The 15,394-nt window shown below is 40.2% G+C and overlaps 1 protein-coding gene across 1 annotated transcript in view; it reads left to right on the forward strand.

The window, feature by feature from the left end:
* The window catches only part of ERC1 (ELKS/RAB6-interacting/CAST family member 1), a 303,616-nt gene extending 288,979 nt beyond the window's left edge, over positions 1-14,637 (forward strand). The window contains exons 18-19 of the mRNA XM_009879628.1: positions 2,316-2,504; positions 14,500-14,637. Of these exons, the coding sequence (XP_009877930.1) occupies positions 2,316-2,504; positions 14,500-14,637 (327 nt within the window). The remainder of the gene's footprint in view (positions 1-2,315; positions 2,505-14,499) is intronic.
* Positions 14,638-15,394: the final 757 nt, after the last annotated feature.

Raw genomic sequence — 15,394 nt, forward strand, 5'->3', positions numbered from 1 at the left:
CTCTGCGAACAGCTTTGGGAGGGCTGCTAGTTAAGAACTTTCACACGCCTCATTTGGCCCGTTTCCAGCTTGAGGTAAGGGGGAAGGGTACAGGAGGAATGTGCTTCGAAAGGGGACTTGTCCCCAGGCAATCAAATTCAACTGTTGTATGAAAATCTTCCCTCTTTACTTGCTAGATAGCTCTGCTTTCTCTTCATCGGGGAGGGTTTCTGTTCACAAAGAACAGCCGGGAAGGTTGGCAAGTCAGATTCTTTTCAGACTGAAATCTGCGTGTCTGGTGGATATTCAATAGACTGGTACCTGAAAAGAATACAAGGCAGCTACTACATTGACTGGACCGCTAGTTATTAGACATTGACTACATAATTTTCACATTTTTATAAACCAGTATTTTTTAAAGATGTCATATTCCGTCACTCTACCTTCTGTGGGCAAACCAAATAGTAAGGAAGATAGGAAAGACATCAGTTGAATTAGAAGCATCACTTTTTTTCACCTGCACAGGCAAATGCACTTTCAGATCATAATCTAGGTAACCCAAATTATAAGAAATCAGGGTAAATAGTGGAAACTCAGCAAACAACAAAAGCTGATGGATATAGCTGGCTTGGAACAGTTGTGCTTGGTGATGGAAGTGAAATGTAACTGTGTTGATCCTACTAAAATATCTTTTCCTATTGCCCTGTGTACAGGAGAGCAGAGTTTTCTGCCCTGCTACAGTTTGCAGTCTTGATACGTCAAACCATTATTTTCATATGTGTGTTTATATCTGCAAAGAGATGTTGTCCCAAGGCTGCACATAGCGGTAGGGTTTTTAATAAAGCACGTGAGCTCACTCTCTCTGCAGGTTTCTTGTCTGTCTCCTCTACCATGGCTGCCGTGTCACCGTGGCTTTTCATAGCTGCGGCCACCCTGATGTTGTGGTGTAGGCTGCTGAGCGCAGCTGCGCCCGGCAGGACAAGGACCCTGACATTAGTTAGCTGCTTAGCCATGGCTCTCAGATCCTCTCACTCTACAGAAATTAATCCATGTAGAACAGCGTTAGAAGCAAAAGAAGTGAGCCCTGACAGCCTTATTGAAAGGGGTCGAAGCCAGCGTCTTTGTTGAAAGTAGTGCCAGCACCCTGTTCCTGTTGACTCGGAGATTATCTCACTCCTTATTCATTAGCAGGGTCAGAGGTGTTCTATTGAAAAGATATCCCCGGCTCGCTAACAAACAGCAGGTGCAGCCCCCGCCTGGGAACACGAAGACAAGTTGCCGGTGTCGTGGCAAGGCTTCCCAGCTCTCCTAGCTGCTGCACATCGGGGCCTGTGGCTTCAGCACCTCATTTGACAGACTGGAGGCACTAAGCCCAATTCTTTCTTGGTTTTTCCTCAGCTGCGAGTTTTGTATTACCGCAGTTTTGAATATATGCCCACAAACATCTAGAACGCTATGAAGCAGTATTATTGTGGGAGGGCATAGTGAGGGATTCCCAATACGTATTTACGCACTTGAGCTCTATATTTTTGTAAAACAAATGAAAAATGGCTCTTCAGATACTTCTTATGGGAACTGGATGACTCCAGTTTAGATTGCATTGAGGAAGAAAGATTAGATTCAGCTTGGGTAAAGTATAATGAAATAAAATAGTACTTGTTAAAGTCCTTTGATTTTAGTTTTTCAGTCTATTATATAGTCTGGCTTGCATAATAAATGAAAGTCGTTGTCTTTTCAAAACTATAGAAGACTATATCTTAACTATACAAAAGATTATAGAAAATTATATCTTAACTTTCTGGTTAAGATATGTCTCTATCCAGTTTCTACAGTAGAGATACATTGATCTTAGAAGCAAACATCTTGGCATCATTTGAAACTATTCTCTTTAGAACATGTTTATTGCATACTTTAATTACAACAAAATGTTTGTTGGCAAAATGAGTTCAAATCTGCATTGCCATCGCCTTAGTTGTGGACAGACACCTTTTAAATCAGGGATTTGAGATAGTTGACTGAAGCACTGCTGGGTAATCAGTAGAGTTAATGTATTCAATTTAATACTGTTTAATTTTTCACCCATATCATCATTATTTCCTGTATTAATCAGACAGCTATCATCACCACATCCCCTTTCCCTAGTGGACTTGGTTTCTTTCTGCTTCAGCTGGGGGGTTGCTGGATTATGGGACAGGAGTACTACAGGGGAGGAGGGAGGGAGTTCAGGTTTCTTCCACTATGAAGCTGAACAAGATTGTAACTTAGAGGTTGATCTTTGCCTTCACCACTGCTTGGGTCTCGGGCTGTTCCTCACTGTCTCTGTTTTCTTATTTCAGATAATTCAGCCCCTCTTAGAACTTGATCAGAATCGCAGCAAGTTGAAGTTGTACATTGGACATCTGACAGCCCTCTGCCATGACCGTGACCCCCTGATTCTGCGTGGACTCACCCCACCTGCTTCCTACCACCTGGATGATGACCGGGCAGCTTGGGAGAAAGAGCTGCAGAAGATGACTCAAGAGCAGGTGAGTTTGTGGTCTGGAGCTCTGAATAAGGGCCTGAACTGTTGATGTAGGTCTTACTGATGTGCCACACCAAAATGTTGGGAAACCATTCTGTAAGTGGTGAAAACAGGTAGCAAAGATCCACTCTTCAGCTGACAGAAGGACTCAATAATTTTTTGAATCATTGCCATCTAATATTTATTATGGCATTTCATGTGTTCCTTTATCTGTACTTGAGGCCATTCATCTACACACTCATGGGAAATCAAACTGCAAGATACCACTTTTGCCATGTTTTACCTGTTAACAAATTTTAGTTGCTCTTTGTAACTTAATGTAGTCATAGGGATCTTAAATCCTGTTTTAATGACATTAACCATTTATATTTTAATTGGCACACTTTTATGAGTCATTTTACCTAAATGAATACAATGTCCTTACCTTCTGTTACAGTATGTTCTGCCAGCAATTTTTTCTGCATACCACCTTAACTGAATATCTAAATCAAGATTTGGACCCAGTGTGCCAGATGCAGTACACCTGTGCTTATGCACACACAAACACAGTGATTTCAGAAGTCCAACAGTATGTTTCCAGGAGTTTTGGAATACAGAAATGAAAGGGTTTAATAACAGTTTGTCTGATGAAGTCTCTGCAGAGACTGTCAATCCAGCTACAATTCAGCTACTGACATAATCTTCCTTTCTCCCAGCTCTGGTGATGTCTTGCCTTCCTTAATCCCTTCACTGGCAGTTTTTATGTCTTGTTTTCATACAATAGTTCATCATTTCCCACAACTCTTTTTTTCTTATTCCTTCCTATTTCTCTTTTCAACTTTTTAATTTTACTCCTATATTACACAGTGCCTTTTTTTCAGTTAAACGAATGTAAGGAACTTTTACCAGAAATAAATGTGACTAATTTTGTCTTTTTGACCCTGGCTTTGGATTATAAGGTGAATTCTTTCACTAAATTATTCCCTTTCATATGTCTATACCAAACTCTATCCAGTATGCGCACAAACTAGCGTAAGGTCTATATAGTTAAAAGTGGTTTTGTGGGTCAGTGAACACTATGTTGAGCCTACCCTGAACACTTCAGCTCTGGTTTTCTTCTTTTGTGATGTCTAAGCTCATTTCCCTGCAATTTCAACTCAAGGCTGAATTTTGATCCAAAAATTGGAGAGAGCAGCTCAGCAGCCAAATTGCAGGAAGCCGACAGAAGCACTTCTAACAATTCAGAAAGAGCAGACCTCTGGAGATAAATATGCCCGTGACAGGGCCTAGATGGTACAGGGCAGTTGATCTCTGTCTTTGTACCTGTCTTCATACATTTGTTTGATTCAGCGTGTGCTGTGGGCCTCCCTCGAGGCCTACATTTGGCTCTACAGGCCTGACACATTCCTTTTCCCTGCAGAGCCTGCTAGCCCCTACGCACCCAGAGTCAGCATTTTATTTACCTCTTGGGTTCTGTAGTCGCTGATACAGGATGAAAAGTTTTTCAGTACAATGCATGCCATCTTCTTATATTACAGAGGTACGGCGCCTACGTTATCGATCAAAACACAAGGCATACCATTTTGAACCACCTTGTCTCTCAGATTGGGGTGAAGCATTGGATGATAGAACCTGTAGTGCGTGTGGGAGGCATCTCTGAAAATAAAAGTAAAGGCTGGATGTGGGCAAAGTTTGGATATCCCTGAAATAAATTGACTAGTCTGTTATAGCTGTGATGGTCTTTGAATATAATCAGGCTCTGTGGCGGTAGGTGATATCTTCTATTTGATCAAGAGAATGTAGGTAAAGCAAACAGAAGAAGCTTTCTTTGGCAAGTTCTTCTGAATAGACAGGCAGCCTGAAACAGCATCTGCTTTTTCCGGTTCTGTGTACTGGTCTAATAAAAGGTAATATTTCACATTCAAACTTTGCTAGTCCATTAGCAACATTTATGTGTGACACAGTAAAGAAAGCACTTAAGTATAAATTGTGAGAAAAAGAATTATCTACTTGTCCTGGAGAAGAGAAAAAAATGTATTTTTCTATTCTCTCCCATTATTGTCTTAATTCTGCGTTGCCACAGACCACAGTTGTTTGAAGTTACTACTCTATTTCTGATTCCCAAGAGCAACTAACATCTGCTAAAATAAAATATAGCACTCTTCTGCTTTCCCATACTCAGTTAGATTGTATTTAACAAGCTTCAGTTGAAAAATAGAAACTAATGATATATTTCAATTTACAAAGCACATTTTTCATTTCAGTCGTGGAGCTTTTCTGTTTCTAACTGCAGAATTTCCTTTGTGTTTAAAGTATTCCCATGGGGGGTGGGAATCAGTTCTCCAGATTCGCAGAAGCCCATCACAGAATACCCATTTTGCATCTTTGGAATTTTAATGAGTTTTGTAAATTACTTCAAATCCAGTGCATTAAATTCACCCCTGTCCCTTCTAATATGATCTTCTGTAGATAATGCTTCACAAGCCTCAGTGGGAAAAAATTAATCCTCTTGAACGTTAAGAAGTGCTAACATGATTAGGGAGGATACATTTAACTGAACACCAATAGTCTTTAAGAATGATGCCAATGTATCCACTTCTCACCAATGAGATTATTTAGTTTGTTGTTGTTTTGGGGTTTTTTTATAAATCGTTAAAAATTCATTTTCATCCTGCTGCTTTTGGAGCTGTGATTTCCCACTGCAGCAACTATTATTGGCGAAGGTTGGTGCTGCTGTGTTTCATCACAGCCGATATACCCTGTAGGTCTCTCTCACCTGCTGGGGAGGCTCAGATATAAATAGTAGGAGTTTTCTGTGGCTTCTTCTGTTAGTAAAACTAGTATTTGAAGTAGATGTAAGCTTTTCACTCTTCCAGCACATCCACAGTGACCCACAGAAACTAACGTACAAGTCATTGTCGGAAAAGTGTCTGGCAGCATCAAAACCATGATCCTAAGGGGAATTTGTTGCCACATAAATAATTTTGTGGACTCTCAAAGTTTGATGGATAATTGGTACCTCTCATGTATAAGTTTCTTTATGCTACCATTAAGTTCAGCTATATTCCTTAGTGACTTCAATTGATTTTAATCAAAATATGGGGCCAAGATGCTATATCATTCTTTGTCGGCATTTTATCAAAGACATTTTGTAAAGCTGACTTACTATAGTAAAATTTTGGTCCAATTGTAACGAAGGCCTGAAGCCAGTGCTTTATGAGTATATGGTATCTCACAACCTAATCTAAATTAGTATACTGGACTAAGTTGTAGACAATAATCTACAGTACTTGGAATCATGTCGTTAAGTTATTCGTGTGGTAGAAAATATTCCTTTGAGTCAGTTCTGATCCAACGTCCCCAAAGAAGTTAACCAGCACTGTTTCTGGAACTGTCCTCCTTCGACCTGTTCATGTCCTGTTCAACTTTTCTTATTAAAAAATTGAAGTTACCACAAGGAAGGAAGAATGTTCCAAGTCTCAACACGGAGAAAGAAAAATTCCATTCATTCATTATAAATAATTACATTATCCTAGCAATTTCTATTAAATACAATATTTTCTTTTACTTTGTCCTAAATGTATCATTACGTTAATATTCTTGAACTTTGTAGAACTACTGCTACATTTCATGTTTCAGATGGTTGCCTTTAAGTGAGGGATTTTATTCCTATATGAAAGGAAATGACATTAAGAACATAATGATATGGTCCACATTTTTATTTATAGTTTGGTTTTTGTTTTTCTCTCATCTTTACAAACGGAAAGAATGGCATAGAAGCAGGAACTTGCTGAAAATCATCATTTAAATATGTTGCTAGTGGCGTGCTGCCCTGTGGTTGGAAGGCAGCAGCACGAGAAACTAAAAAGCGACAACCTAAGAAAGCAACCAGATATTAGTATTAGGCACCATTGTTTGTACTGTTAATAGCTTGAGCAGTATTATAAATGTTTCTTATCACTTCAAATCCAGCTCTAAAATGCGCGGAACCTCATACTATGGAGAACTTATTTTCAATAGGTCCTACAGTCATTCTGAAAAAATACTTCTTCCAACAGAAGAGGACCTGTCCGATTAAAATAATTTTCTTAACCCTAGGAGGAGGCATTTCGCTCCCTGCCATCACTGGGTCTTTCCAGCCATATCCAACATGTCCTGGCTTCATCTAGGCAGCTGGGGGTCCTGCCTGTTTCTGCAGGCCCCCAGGCACCATTTTTTCCCCCATGCAATCAACCTGTTCCTCTTTCCCCAGAGGTGTTTCCAGCAGCATTTAGGTTGTGACCTGGGCATCAACAGCAGCCTGTAGGGCCTGGGGAGGTGTATTTCCATGAGACGTTCTCTCAGAAGACACCTGCTGTGGGAGATTGTCTCCCCCCACTACTAACACGGTGTTGCACCTGTGACTGCTTCAGCTGTGACTTACAGAGAGAGGAGCTTTTGAAAAGTCTTTATGGTTGTAGAATCACCTTTGTAGTGAAGAAAGGTTTTCCCTCTCCCTGTGTACCAGCTTCAGCCAAAGCACAGACCATCTAGAGATTCCTACTTACTAATCCTCTCCCAAGAAATCAGGAATGTCTTTTCTGCTCAGCTGCTTGAAGCAGAGGAAGGAAAAAGGTGATAATGTCGCTTCACTGTATCAGTCGCAACCTGCTATATCAGCTAAATAGTCATGACTTGGTTCCAAGGAGTATAATTTACGTTGCACATAATTCATGTTTCACGCTCAGCAAAGTTAATGTTAAGCTTTTCGTACTAAAGGACACCAGACCACATGTATGTAGTTTTGAAATTCCATTTTAAAATTGCATATATGCTTGCTGAATTTTGGAAGTATTAAACACGCATTTTGATTTGTTATACAAACAATATTGTAAGTGGGATAAACTTTTCTCTAAATTACAAATAGCTATTTCATAAACATCCCACGTACTTTGTTCAGATTCCACTTGCATTCTTACTTCTGTATCATCTGTGAGAAATTACTCAACTTATTTAGTTTCTGTAAAGAAATTACTCTGCCACGTTTTCTGTTTAGTCATTCTAAATTACTCTGTTACTCCAGAGTTTACCCTGTCTTTCTTCTCTGACTGCTCTTCCGTTAGCTTGTTATCTTCCTCACCTGATTTATGTCATTTATTTTTAATTTGTAATCTTATGGGAATGCATAATGTGTTTTAAAGTTAAACAGCCCACTTCTGGTCTCTGTTAGAAATTAGAAGTAATAATTGCAACAATTCATATCCTTCTTCGTGTGTAAATGTATTTCCTAAGTTTAGTTGAGAAAATGGATATAGGAACTCTCTAAAATTGTTACATTTAACAGCATTTTGAACTTTTATATTTATGTTTTGGGTGAGGATGAGAACTTGGGATCAGTGTCATAGTTCTTAAATACTGGTTGAAGTCACAAACATTATCCATAAGTTGACCATATCCATAATGCTATAACATTATCAATTTTTATTTTTGCATGGAATTACTAATTTTAATTCATATTTATACCGTCAATCAGTAACATTAATTATTCCTAACTTAAAAAGAGATATAAAGGGAAAAACATTGCTTTCAGGACACGGTCAGGTGTTTTGCGGGGGAGGAGTGTCTAAAATTGATTGTGCTCTCCTTTTGAGCAGTTCCTACAAGCAGATGGTGTACCAACCTGAGCTATTACCTTATTTTTTCAAGGGCAGCTCACCTCTCCGTATGTTTTGCTATTAGTAACAAGTTAACAAGCTCTGCTACCCTGTGCCTTGCTCCAACACGGTGGTCCATCGGGCAACTTTTTGCAGCATCTCCTGGTACGAGCTACAGCTACGGATTCCAACTTGGCTGTGCCAGGGGTCTCTGGGGTGTCCTCTAAGGGCATCCTTCCTGGATAAATGGAACCACAAGCAGGAGCAGCTGGGTCCTCTGACAATCCTCACTGGATTGTATGGACCAAAATATTCCATGGAAATTTCTTTCTTGGAATATCCGTCAGAAGTTTCACAGCTGAGAGGATTCCCCATGACTTCGTAATAAACAAAGTGAACTACTTCTTCAAGAGAAATAAGTAACGTGGAAAGAGTAGAAAGGGATCCAGCTCTGATCCTGAAATAACTGGGTGCATGTAACTTCATCATTTCATTCAAGTACTTCCCGCTTTGTCCTTCTCTGGTTTGCGCTGTGCGGGTACAAAACCATAACTGCCCGCCAACCCTCTGTCCTAACAGTTAAAAAGTTGTTCCAAAACTCATCAGCTAGGATATTGGAGAGAGGCGTTTAAGATTTGCCTTGTAGGCAGGTAAATTTTCCCTATGTTTATGACTATCAGGTACTGCCTGATAGTGCAGAGCCCCTGTGGGGCCTCAGGGGTCTCCTTCATCAGCAGAGAAAGCAAGGGGCAAGGTACAGCCCAGCATGAAGGGTGCATCAGGGAGGAATTCTGGCAGGGTCTAGCAGTCCGTCTTCAAGAGAGTAAACTGACTCCCAAGGTAATGCATTGCAACTGAAACTAGGAGAATTTGCCACCCAACTCTTCTTTACAGTCCCTTTAACATGCAGAATTGAGAGCTGTTAGGGATTAGGGCTGTGGGGTTTGCCTGCATTGTGCATGCTTTGGTCAGCGGGGCCTGGCCCGAGCAGATAGCCCTGTGGTACAGACAATAATTATTATTTGTTCAGAATAACAACTTTCTGCACACTATAACAGCATTAATTTTCAGTGTGTAATGTACACCAGAATTTACATGAACAGAAAATTGTCCTCTCACTGTGAAATGATTGCTGCAGTTGCTGGAGGATGGACATACTACCTGCAAGCACGGGATTTGCAGGAAAACTTCTCCAGTCAAATGCAAAATATAACTTACATTCCCATTTATATAATTTTGAAATTAATTCCTTACCAAGGAAATAATAATATTTCTGTTATTTGCAAAGCTTAAAGATGCTCAGGAATGCAGGATAAATCCAACGTGCAAATTTATTTCAAATATATGCTGCAAGAGCCCTCAACAATTTTTTTCAGTTTTTTTTCTCAAAATTGGTTGTAAAATCTATTTGAGTGTATTTAAATGTATTTAAAACATATTTGAAAGTTTACATTATTTTTAAAAGACACAACAAAAAGTTTAATTTGAAATCTGTAATTTTTGAATGCATGTGTTTAAAATATTTTGAGAAAGCTAACATAAAAATAAAATTTCCAGATAGAGCAAAAATATTTGAAGGTCTACATAAAAAAATTCTTTTTTCCTTTTATGGTTTTGGTTTGTTGTTGGTTTGGGTTTTTTTGGCAGACTGGGATTTCCATACTCCTAACCCTTTTTTTTTCGCCCTTTTATAGGTCTATAGCTGAGAAATACAGGTTTGTATGCAATTGGCTCTCACTACTTCAAACATACATATTTACACTGGCTGGTCTGGGAAGATACAAAAGCTCTTGACCATTTGCCTGAGATCCAGTGTAGTTTAACTTATTTTGAGACAAAACAAAGGTTAAGATTAAATCAGTTGAATTTCTTTTTGATGCTTTTTTCTGTTACTTTGAGCTTTGAACGCATTTTTGAAACTAACCATTGCCTGATCCAGAAACACCTAAGCTTTGGAGAAACATAGTTCCAGATCCCAGTATTGTAGCCCTATAGAAGTCCTACTGTTAAATTTCTTACTGTGCTGCTCTACAAGTATCGCATATTCTGTATTGTTTTACAGTCCATAGCCTGAGATGAAATACTGCTTTATTTTTGTTTGCCTTTGTTCATCAGTTGTGCAATTATTAATGAGAGGAAAATAACACTTTGGGGAGTAAATCTCCTCCACGTAAATAATTTTAAAGCATCTTAGCTTAATGTTGCTTTGTTTACATCATGGGATCAGCAAAGGCCACAAAGGTTCTGCAGAGCAGTACCACAATTCACCAAGTGCGCATGTAAAACCACAGCATCCCATTTCTTAACCATAAAGGTACCTTCCCCCTGAATGTCAATTAATCTTTAAATAAGTTCTGGAATATCTTGGACCAGAGAAGCACAATGCAAGCTAAATTCATGGTGAATTGTTTGGGATTTTTTTCACTGATGGAGTTTAACTATAAATGGAAAAGTATTCCTGTTGTGGATTGCTCTAAACCCAGGAAGGAAGGCAGCAGTGATGAAAAGTGTCTGAATCTATTGCAGATTATCTGCAAGTTTCCATTCCCCTGAGATGCTGAAGGTCCTTTCTGTTCTTCTAGCCAAAGATAAATACTACGAAGCACTTCTGGGGTCCTTGCTATCCTTTTCTTTCTGAGCTGTCTATTTTTACGTGTCATCAATTAGGCAAATGTATCTGGCCTTGCCTTCTCTATTTTGGTCATTTCTATGAGGCAAGTGTATGAATGTCCTCATATCCTCCGCTAAAAATGCCAACAAAAAAGAACTGTTGTTAGCACTCCTTTATTTTCACAGAAAAATGGCATGGGGAAGATAATACCATTTCCATTTGCATTCACAAGGAGAAAATCTAGGAAACCAGGAGCAGAATTGATAGTGATGTTTTTAGAGAAACTTCCCTAAAATGTGGTCTTCCAGACGTTTAGGTGAATCAAGTTGTACCATGGAGAACTGGATGTTCCCCATTAAGAAGCTTGTCTGAATGAGGAGTGACGTGTGCTGCTCACAGCTGTTTCTGAAAGGAATGACGTTAACAGAGATGACATACATGATACAGAAATGCTGCAACCAGCCACACAGTCAATTAAGATGTCTTTGTTTAAATAGAAATCCTATTATTAAACCTAGATGTTCTGAAGCTAGCAAACTCAACGCCAGGCTAGCATTGCTACTTTTTTCAAAGGGGTTTCATCACAGACATCTGCCAGCCAGCTGTGTAGACTTTCTGTCTACGCTAATTTACAAAGTGTTATTGCTGGCCTTCAGCATTCAGAGCCATCTCCTTTTTGGCTCCTGATGGTCAAAAACTTATTTCTTGGAAGTATTTTCTTCAGCTGGTTAAGTTGGTTACCTTTGTTTGATTGCGTTTGATATATTTTAGCTTGGAAGTGGGCTTATTGTGTTGGGCTTACCTTGATTTTATAAGAAATCGTTGTATTTCATGTACGTTCATATAAATGATGATGGGTACAGCAAAAATCTGAGACATCACTGACTTTGCAGTCTTGCCCCACTGCAGACAACATCCTGCAGGATTCTCCCTTGTCCACCGACCTCCTTTCAATTTGGGAGGTTAATCTCTTTGAAGTGCATTTATATTTGATTATTTAATTGCTTTGTCCTTCCCTGGAGCTTCACCTGGAGGATTTGGCCGAGATGCCCGGCAGAGAGATGCTGGCTGGGCAGGTGGCGGTGCTGGACCCGCAGGGAGCCGGCCCCTGCTTTCCCTGCTAACACTGCCCTCTCCTGGTTCTCCTCCTGCGGGACCGAGAGCCTCACTCTCCCTTGCAGGAGCCGGAGAAAGAAAAGGAGAGTTACATCCTTGGCTTCTTCTCCTGTTACTTATTGTCTCTCCCGACCTCCACAACCTCCCACCCTTCTGACGAATGGCGTCGTCAAGTCTTTGTGCTGGCCTGAGATGCCAAGGAAACCCTGCTTCGGAGTTCGACGTCCAAAACAGTCCCGTGAATTTACCGGCGGTTTGGAGGTTTGCAGGCTGCTGTAACTGGGGCCTCCTGCCTGAATCACTGGGGTTTCAGTAGGCTGGGCAAGCTGGGACTCAGAGGTAGTCCCTGAAACACAGTCTCCCGCTTTTTAATAGCCAGCACTGCTCCTGGCTGGCTGTGCTGCCTCTTTCAATCCTGCTTGCTGACTGGACCTCTCCTAGGCTTATCCATCCATTGCAAGTTTCCGACTAATAACTCTGCCAGGCTGTTGGAACCAGGCTAATCGCCTATCCACAGCGTGCCATTTCTGAGCCATTATGGGTTACTGCTGAATTTCCCCCCTCCTCCCCTTCTCCCCTGAGAGCCCTTACAGAGCCCGGAGTGCTCCCCTCCCTCTCGTTTTCCCCACTTCCCCGGCTCATGTCACTCCGCAGAGCGGGATCAGGTTGCTTTTGCATTGTGATTCTTGGCAGGAGCCCCTCTCGGATTCGTATAGCTGTTCTGTGAGTACAGCAGCCACTAGGAACAAAGCACATAAGAACACATTAAACTAACATTCAGCATGCAAAGCCCAAATAATTTACTATATGCTACCCTGCCTAGTAAAGGGAATAGTGTAGCAGGCTTGCCCTTTTAATTTCCTTTCTCTCACTTTTGTCTATAGAAGTCTGTACCATAACTTCCTTAAAAAGCATTTCTATTTATTCTATAGTCATTCTTTGGCTGTTTGTTTTTATGCAGTATTTCTTACAGCAACAATCTCCTGTGCTTTGCTTGATACCATTAACAAACAGAGTCATACTATTGTATCTGATTAGAATTTTAATATAACCTTTCCTACTGCGTTGTGCTCTTACAGTGGTAAAACGATCCCTGTTGTCCTGCTGCCTGACAGTCCTCTCTTTTTAAAACCTACAATGAGCGGTGTTACAGAAGTACAAAATATAGATCAAGAAATGCATATACTGATGATCAATTATCCCTTCAGGGATGAAAAATTCCAACTTGACATTCTTTCCATGTCATATATTAACACAGCAGAGTTCCAATAAAAATGTGAATCACTTAGGAATAAGGAATGTTACAAGACTGACAGATAATACCAGAAAAAAAAAAAAAAACACAACCAAATTTAAAAGAAGGTTCAAATATAGATAAGCTAGTTGCTACAGCTGCACAAAATTGCAAAGAACTTCGGATGCAGAAGCTTGCAATAAACTTCAGAATCCATCTAAGTGTATGTACCTGCTACAAATTTGCTTGTCTTGTATTCATAGGAAATATACTTTATTAGAAGAAAATCATATCACTGAAAAAGCAGAAGACTTTTTTGGATATATAGTATATGAAAGAGCTATCTGCTTGAAAGCTTATCCAATCTATCTATGTGTTTCATCTGGTCTAGTACGAGATGCTACTTCTTTTTCCGTTAGATCCTTAGACCACTGTGAGTACAGTAATCCCTAAAATCCTTGCACAAATTACAGCCTTCCTTGGGATTCTGCACAGTTCACAGGCTAGCATGGACTTTATCAATTGCTGGGCAGATAAACAGGTTACTGAAGGCAGATGTTTCCTGCTCTTCACTAAAACTCTGTGGGCCCCTGATTCTGGCAATGGCATTAGACTCGGAGCTAAAAGTTATGTTCACATATACTCCAATCTATTGTGTGGCGTGGTTCGTAATACCACTTGTGGGAAAAACAACTTCTAGACTGTAGACAGAGTGAACGAGATAAAGTTTTGAAGTTCCACATCTTGTTCTGAGCCAATTGTAGTAATCTGAACAATGAATGATCCAACAGGAAATGCAGAGTTAGTAAACAAAACCCGTGTATGCTCCACCACAGTTGTGTATCATCATCTTATGACTGAGTTCGGAAACACAGTCTCTGAAAATTATCAATTCCACAGGAAAATTAGAATTCTTGTTAATTTGGAGTGTATTATGTATAATTATGTGATATTTCTATTGGTTTTACATAGGAATTAATTTCGAAGTGATGTCCCATGAAACATCCTGTTGTTCATGAATGAAAGTCAAACTATTTAAAATAATGTACTAGCAAAATGCTGTATTGCTTCTGGAACACATTTGCTTTCAGAAAAACATTCTACATAGGAAACTTTTCTGATATTTATTGTAAAACAATTTATTAAGGAATAGTTAAGCCACTTTTCCCATGTGGCCATGGCCTTAACTGGGAAGGTCACAAGCCTGGTCCTGTAGAGTGAGCAAGTGAAATAAAGAGGGGGTAGATCATCCAGTTCTGGTGAGGGAGTCACCAAGGGAAGATGCTGATCCTGGAAGTGCCCAGCGTATTACGCCTCCACTAAAACTGGTGGTTTAGCTTAGAGCTGAACCTGCTGGGCAGGCCTCATTGTACTGTGAACGTGTTTAATAGCAGAGAATGACCATGCCTCTGTGTGTCTCTTGCAGCTTCGTGACGAGTTAGAAAAGGGCGAGAAGGAAAGCGCAGAGCTGCAGGAGTTTGCCAATGCCATCTTACAGCAGATAGCGGATCACTGCCCTGACATCCTGGAGCAAGTCGTCAATGCACTTGAGGAGTCGTCATGACCTCGGCCACTAGCCCCACTGGAGCCGCACACCAGTGGCCAAGCCCGGTCAGTCCAAGGAGCCATGAGAGTGGATAGGAATGTGAAACACAGAAAACGGAATAGAAACTTCTGGTGCACCTTTTACAAAGAAAACAAAAGCAAAAAAAACCTCTAAAAACTACATGCTCTCTAGGTTCTTCCAGTCTATGATTAATCAGTCATGTTTGCATTCATCTTCTCACTGCCTTTCTACTTTAGAATCCGATTCCCCATTGACTTTGTTGACGGTGACTTTTGGATACAGCTAACCAAAGCTCTTCCATGTGTCCTGAGCAAAGAAGAGGGGATCCACAGAATACAAGCAGCTCTAGTTCTCCATGAGGTTGCAGAAAGATAGCCCTTGCCTTTCATTCATTTATTGCTTCTTTTTTCTTTCTTTTTCTTTTCTTTTTTTTTTTTTTTCCATAAAAGCTGAAAGCCTGAATTTCATAGTGCTAAAGCCAAACCTGAGTGTGCTCTGATTATGGCTCACAACTGGCCAGCATCAGCTAGCTAGCTCAGGTCTTGCTGCCTGTCTTAATGTTTCTTATGTTCTTAAATAACAGAGAGAGGAAAGGAAAGTTTCCCTATTTGTTCCTGTTAGTCACTTCATCTAGCAGCTGGGAAACAAAGTATGCGTATTGGTACTTTCTGTTTGCTTAACTTTGATTTTTATCGTTCACTGATCTGACTCCAAAGTGCTGAGGGGGGCATTTTTTCAGGTAACTGTTTTCATC

The sequence above is a fragment of the Charadrius vociferus genome, unplaced genomic scaffold (assembly GCF_000708025.1).
Source record: "Charadrius vociferus isolate BGI_N301 unplaced genomic scaffold, ASM70802v2 scaffold90, whole genome shotgun sequence".
Taxonomy (NCBI): Eukaryota; Metazoa; Chordata; class Aves; order Charadriiformes; family Charadriidae; genus Charadrius; species Charadrius vociferus.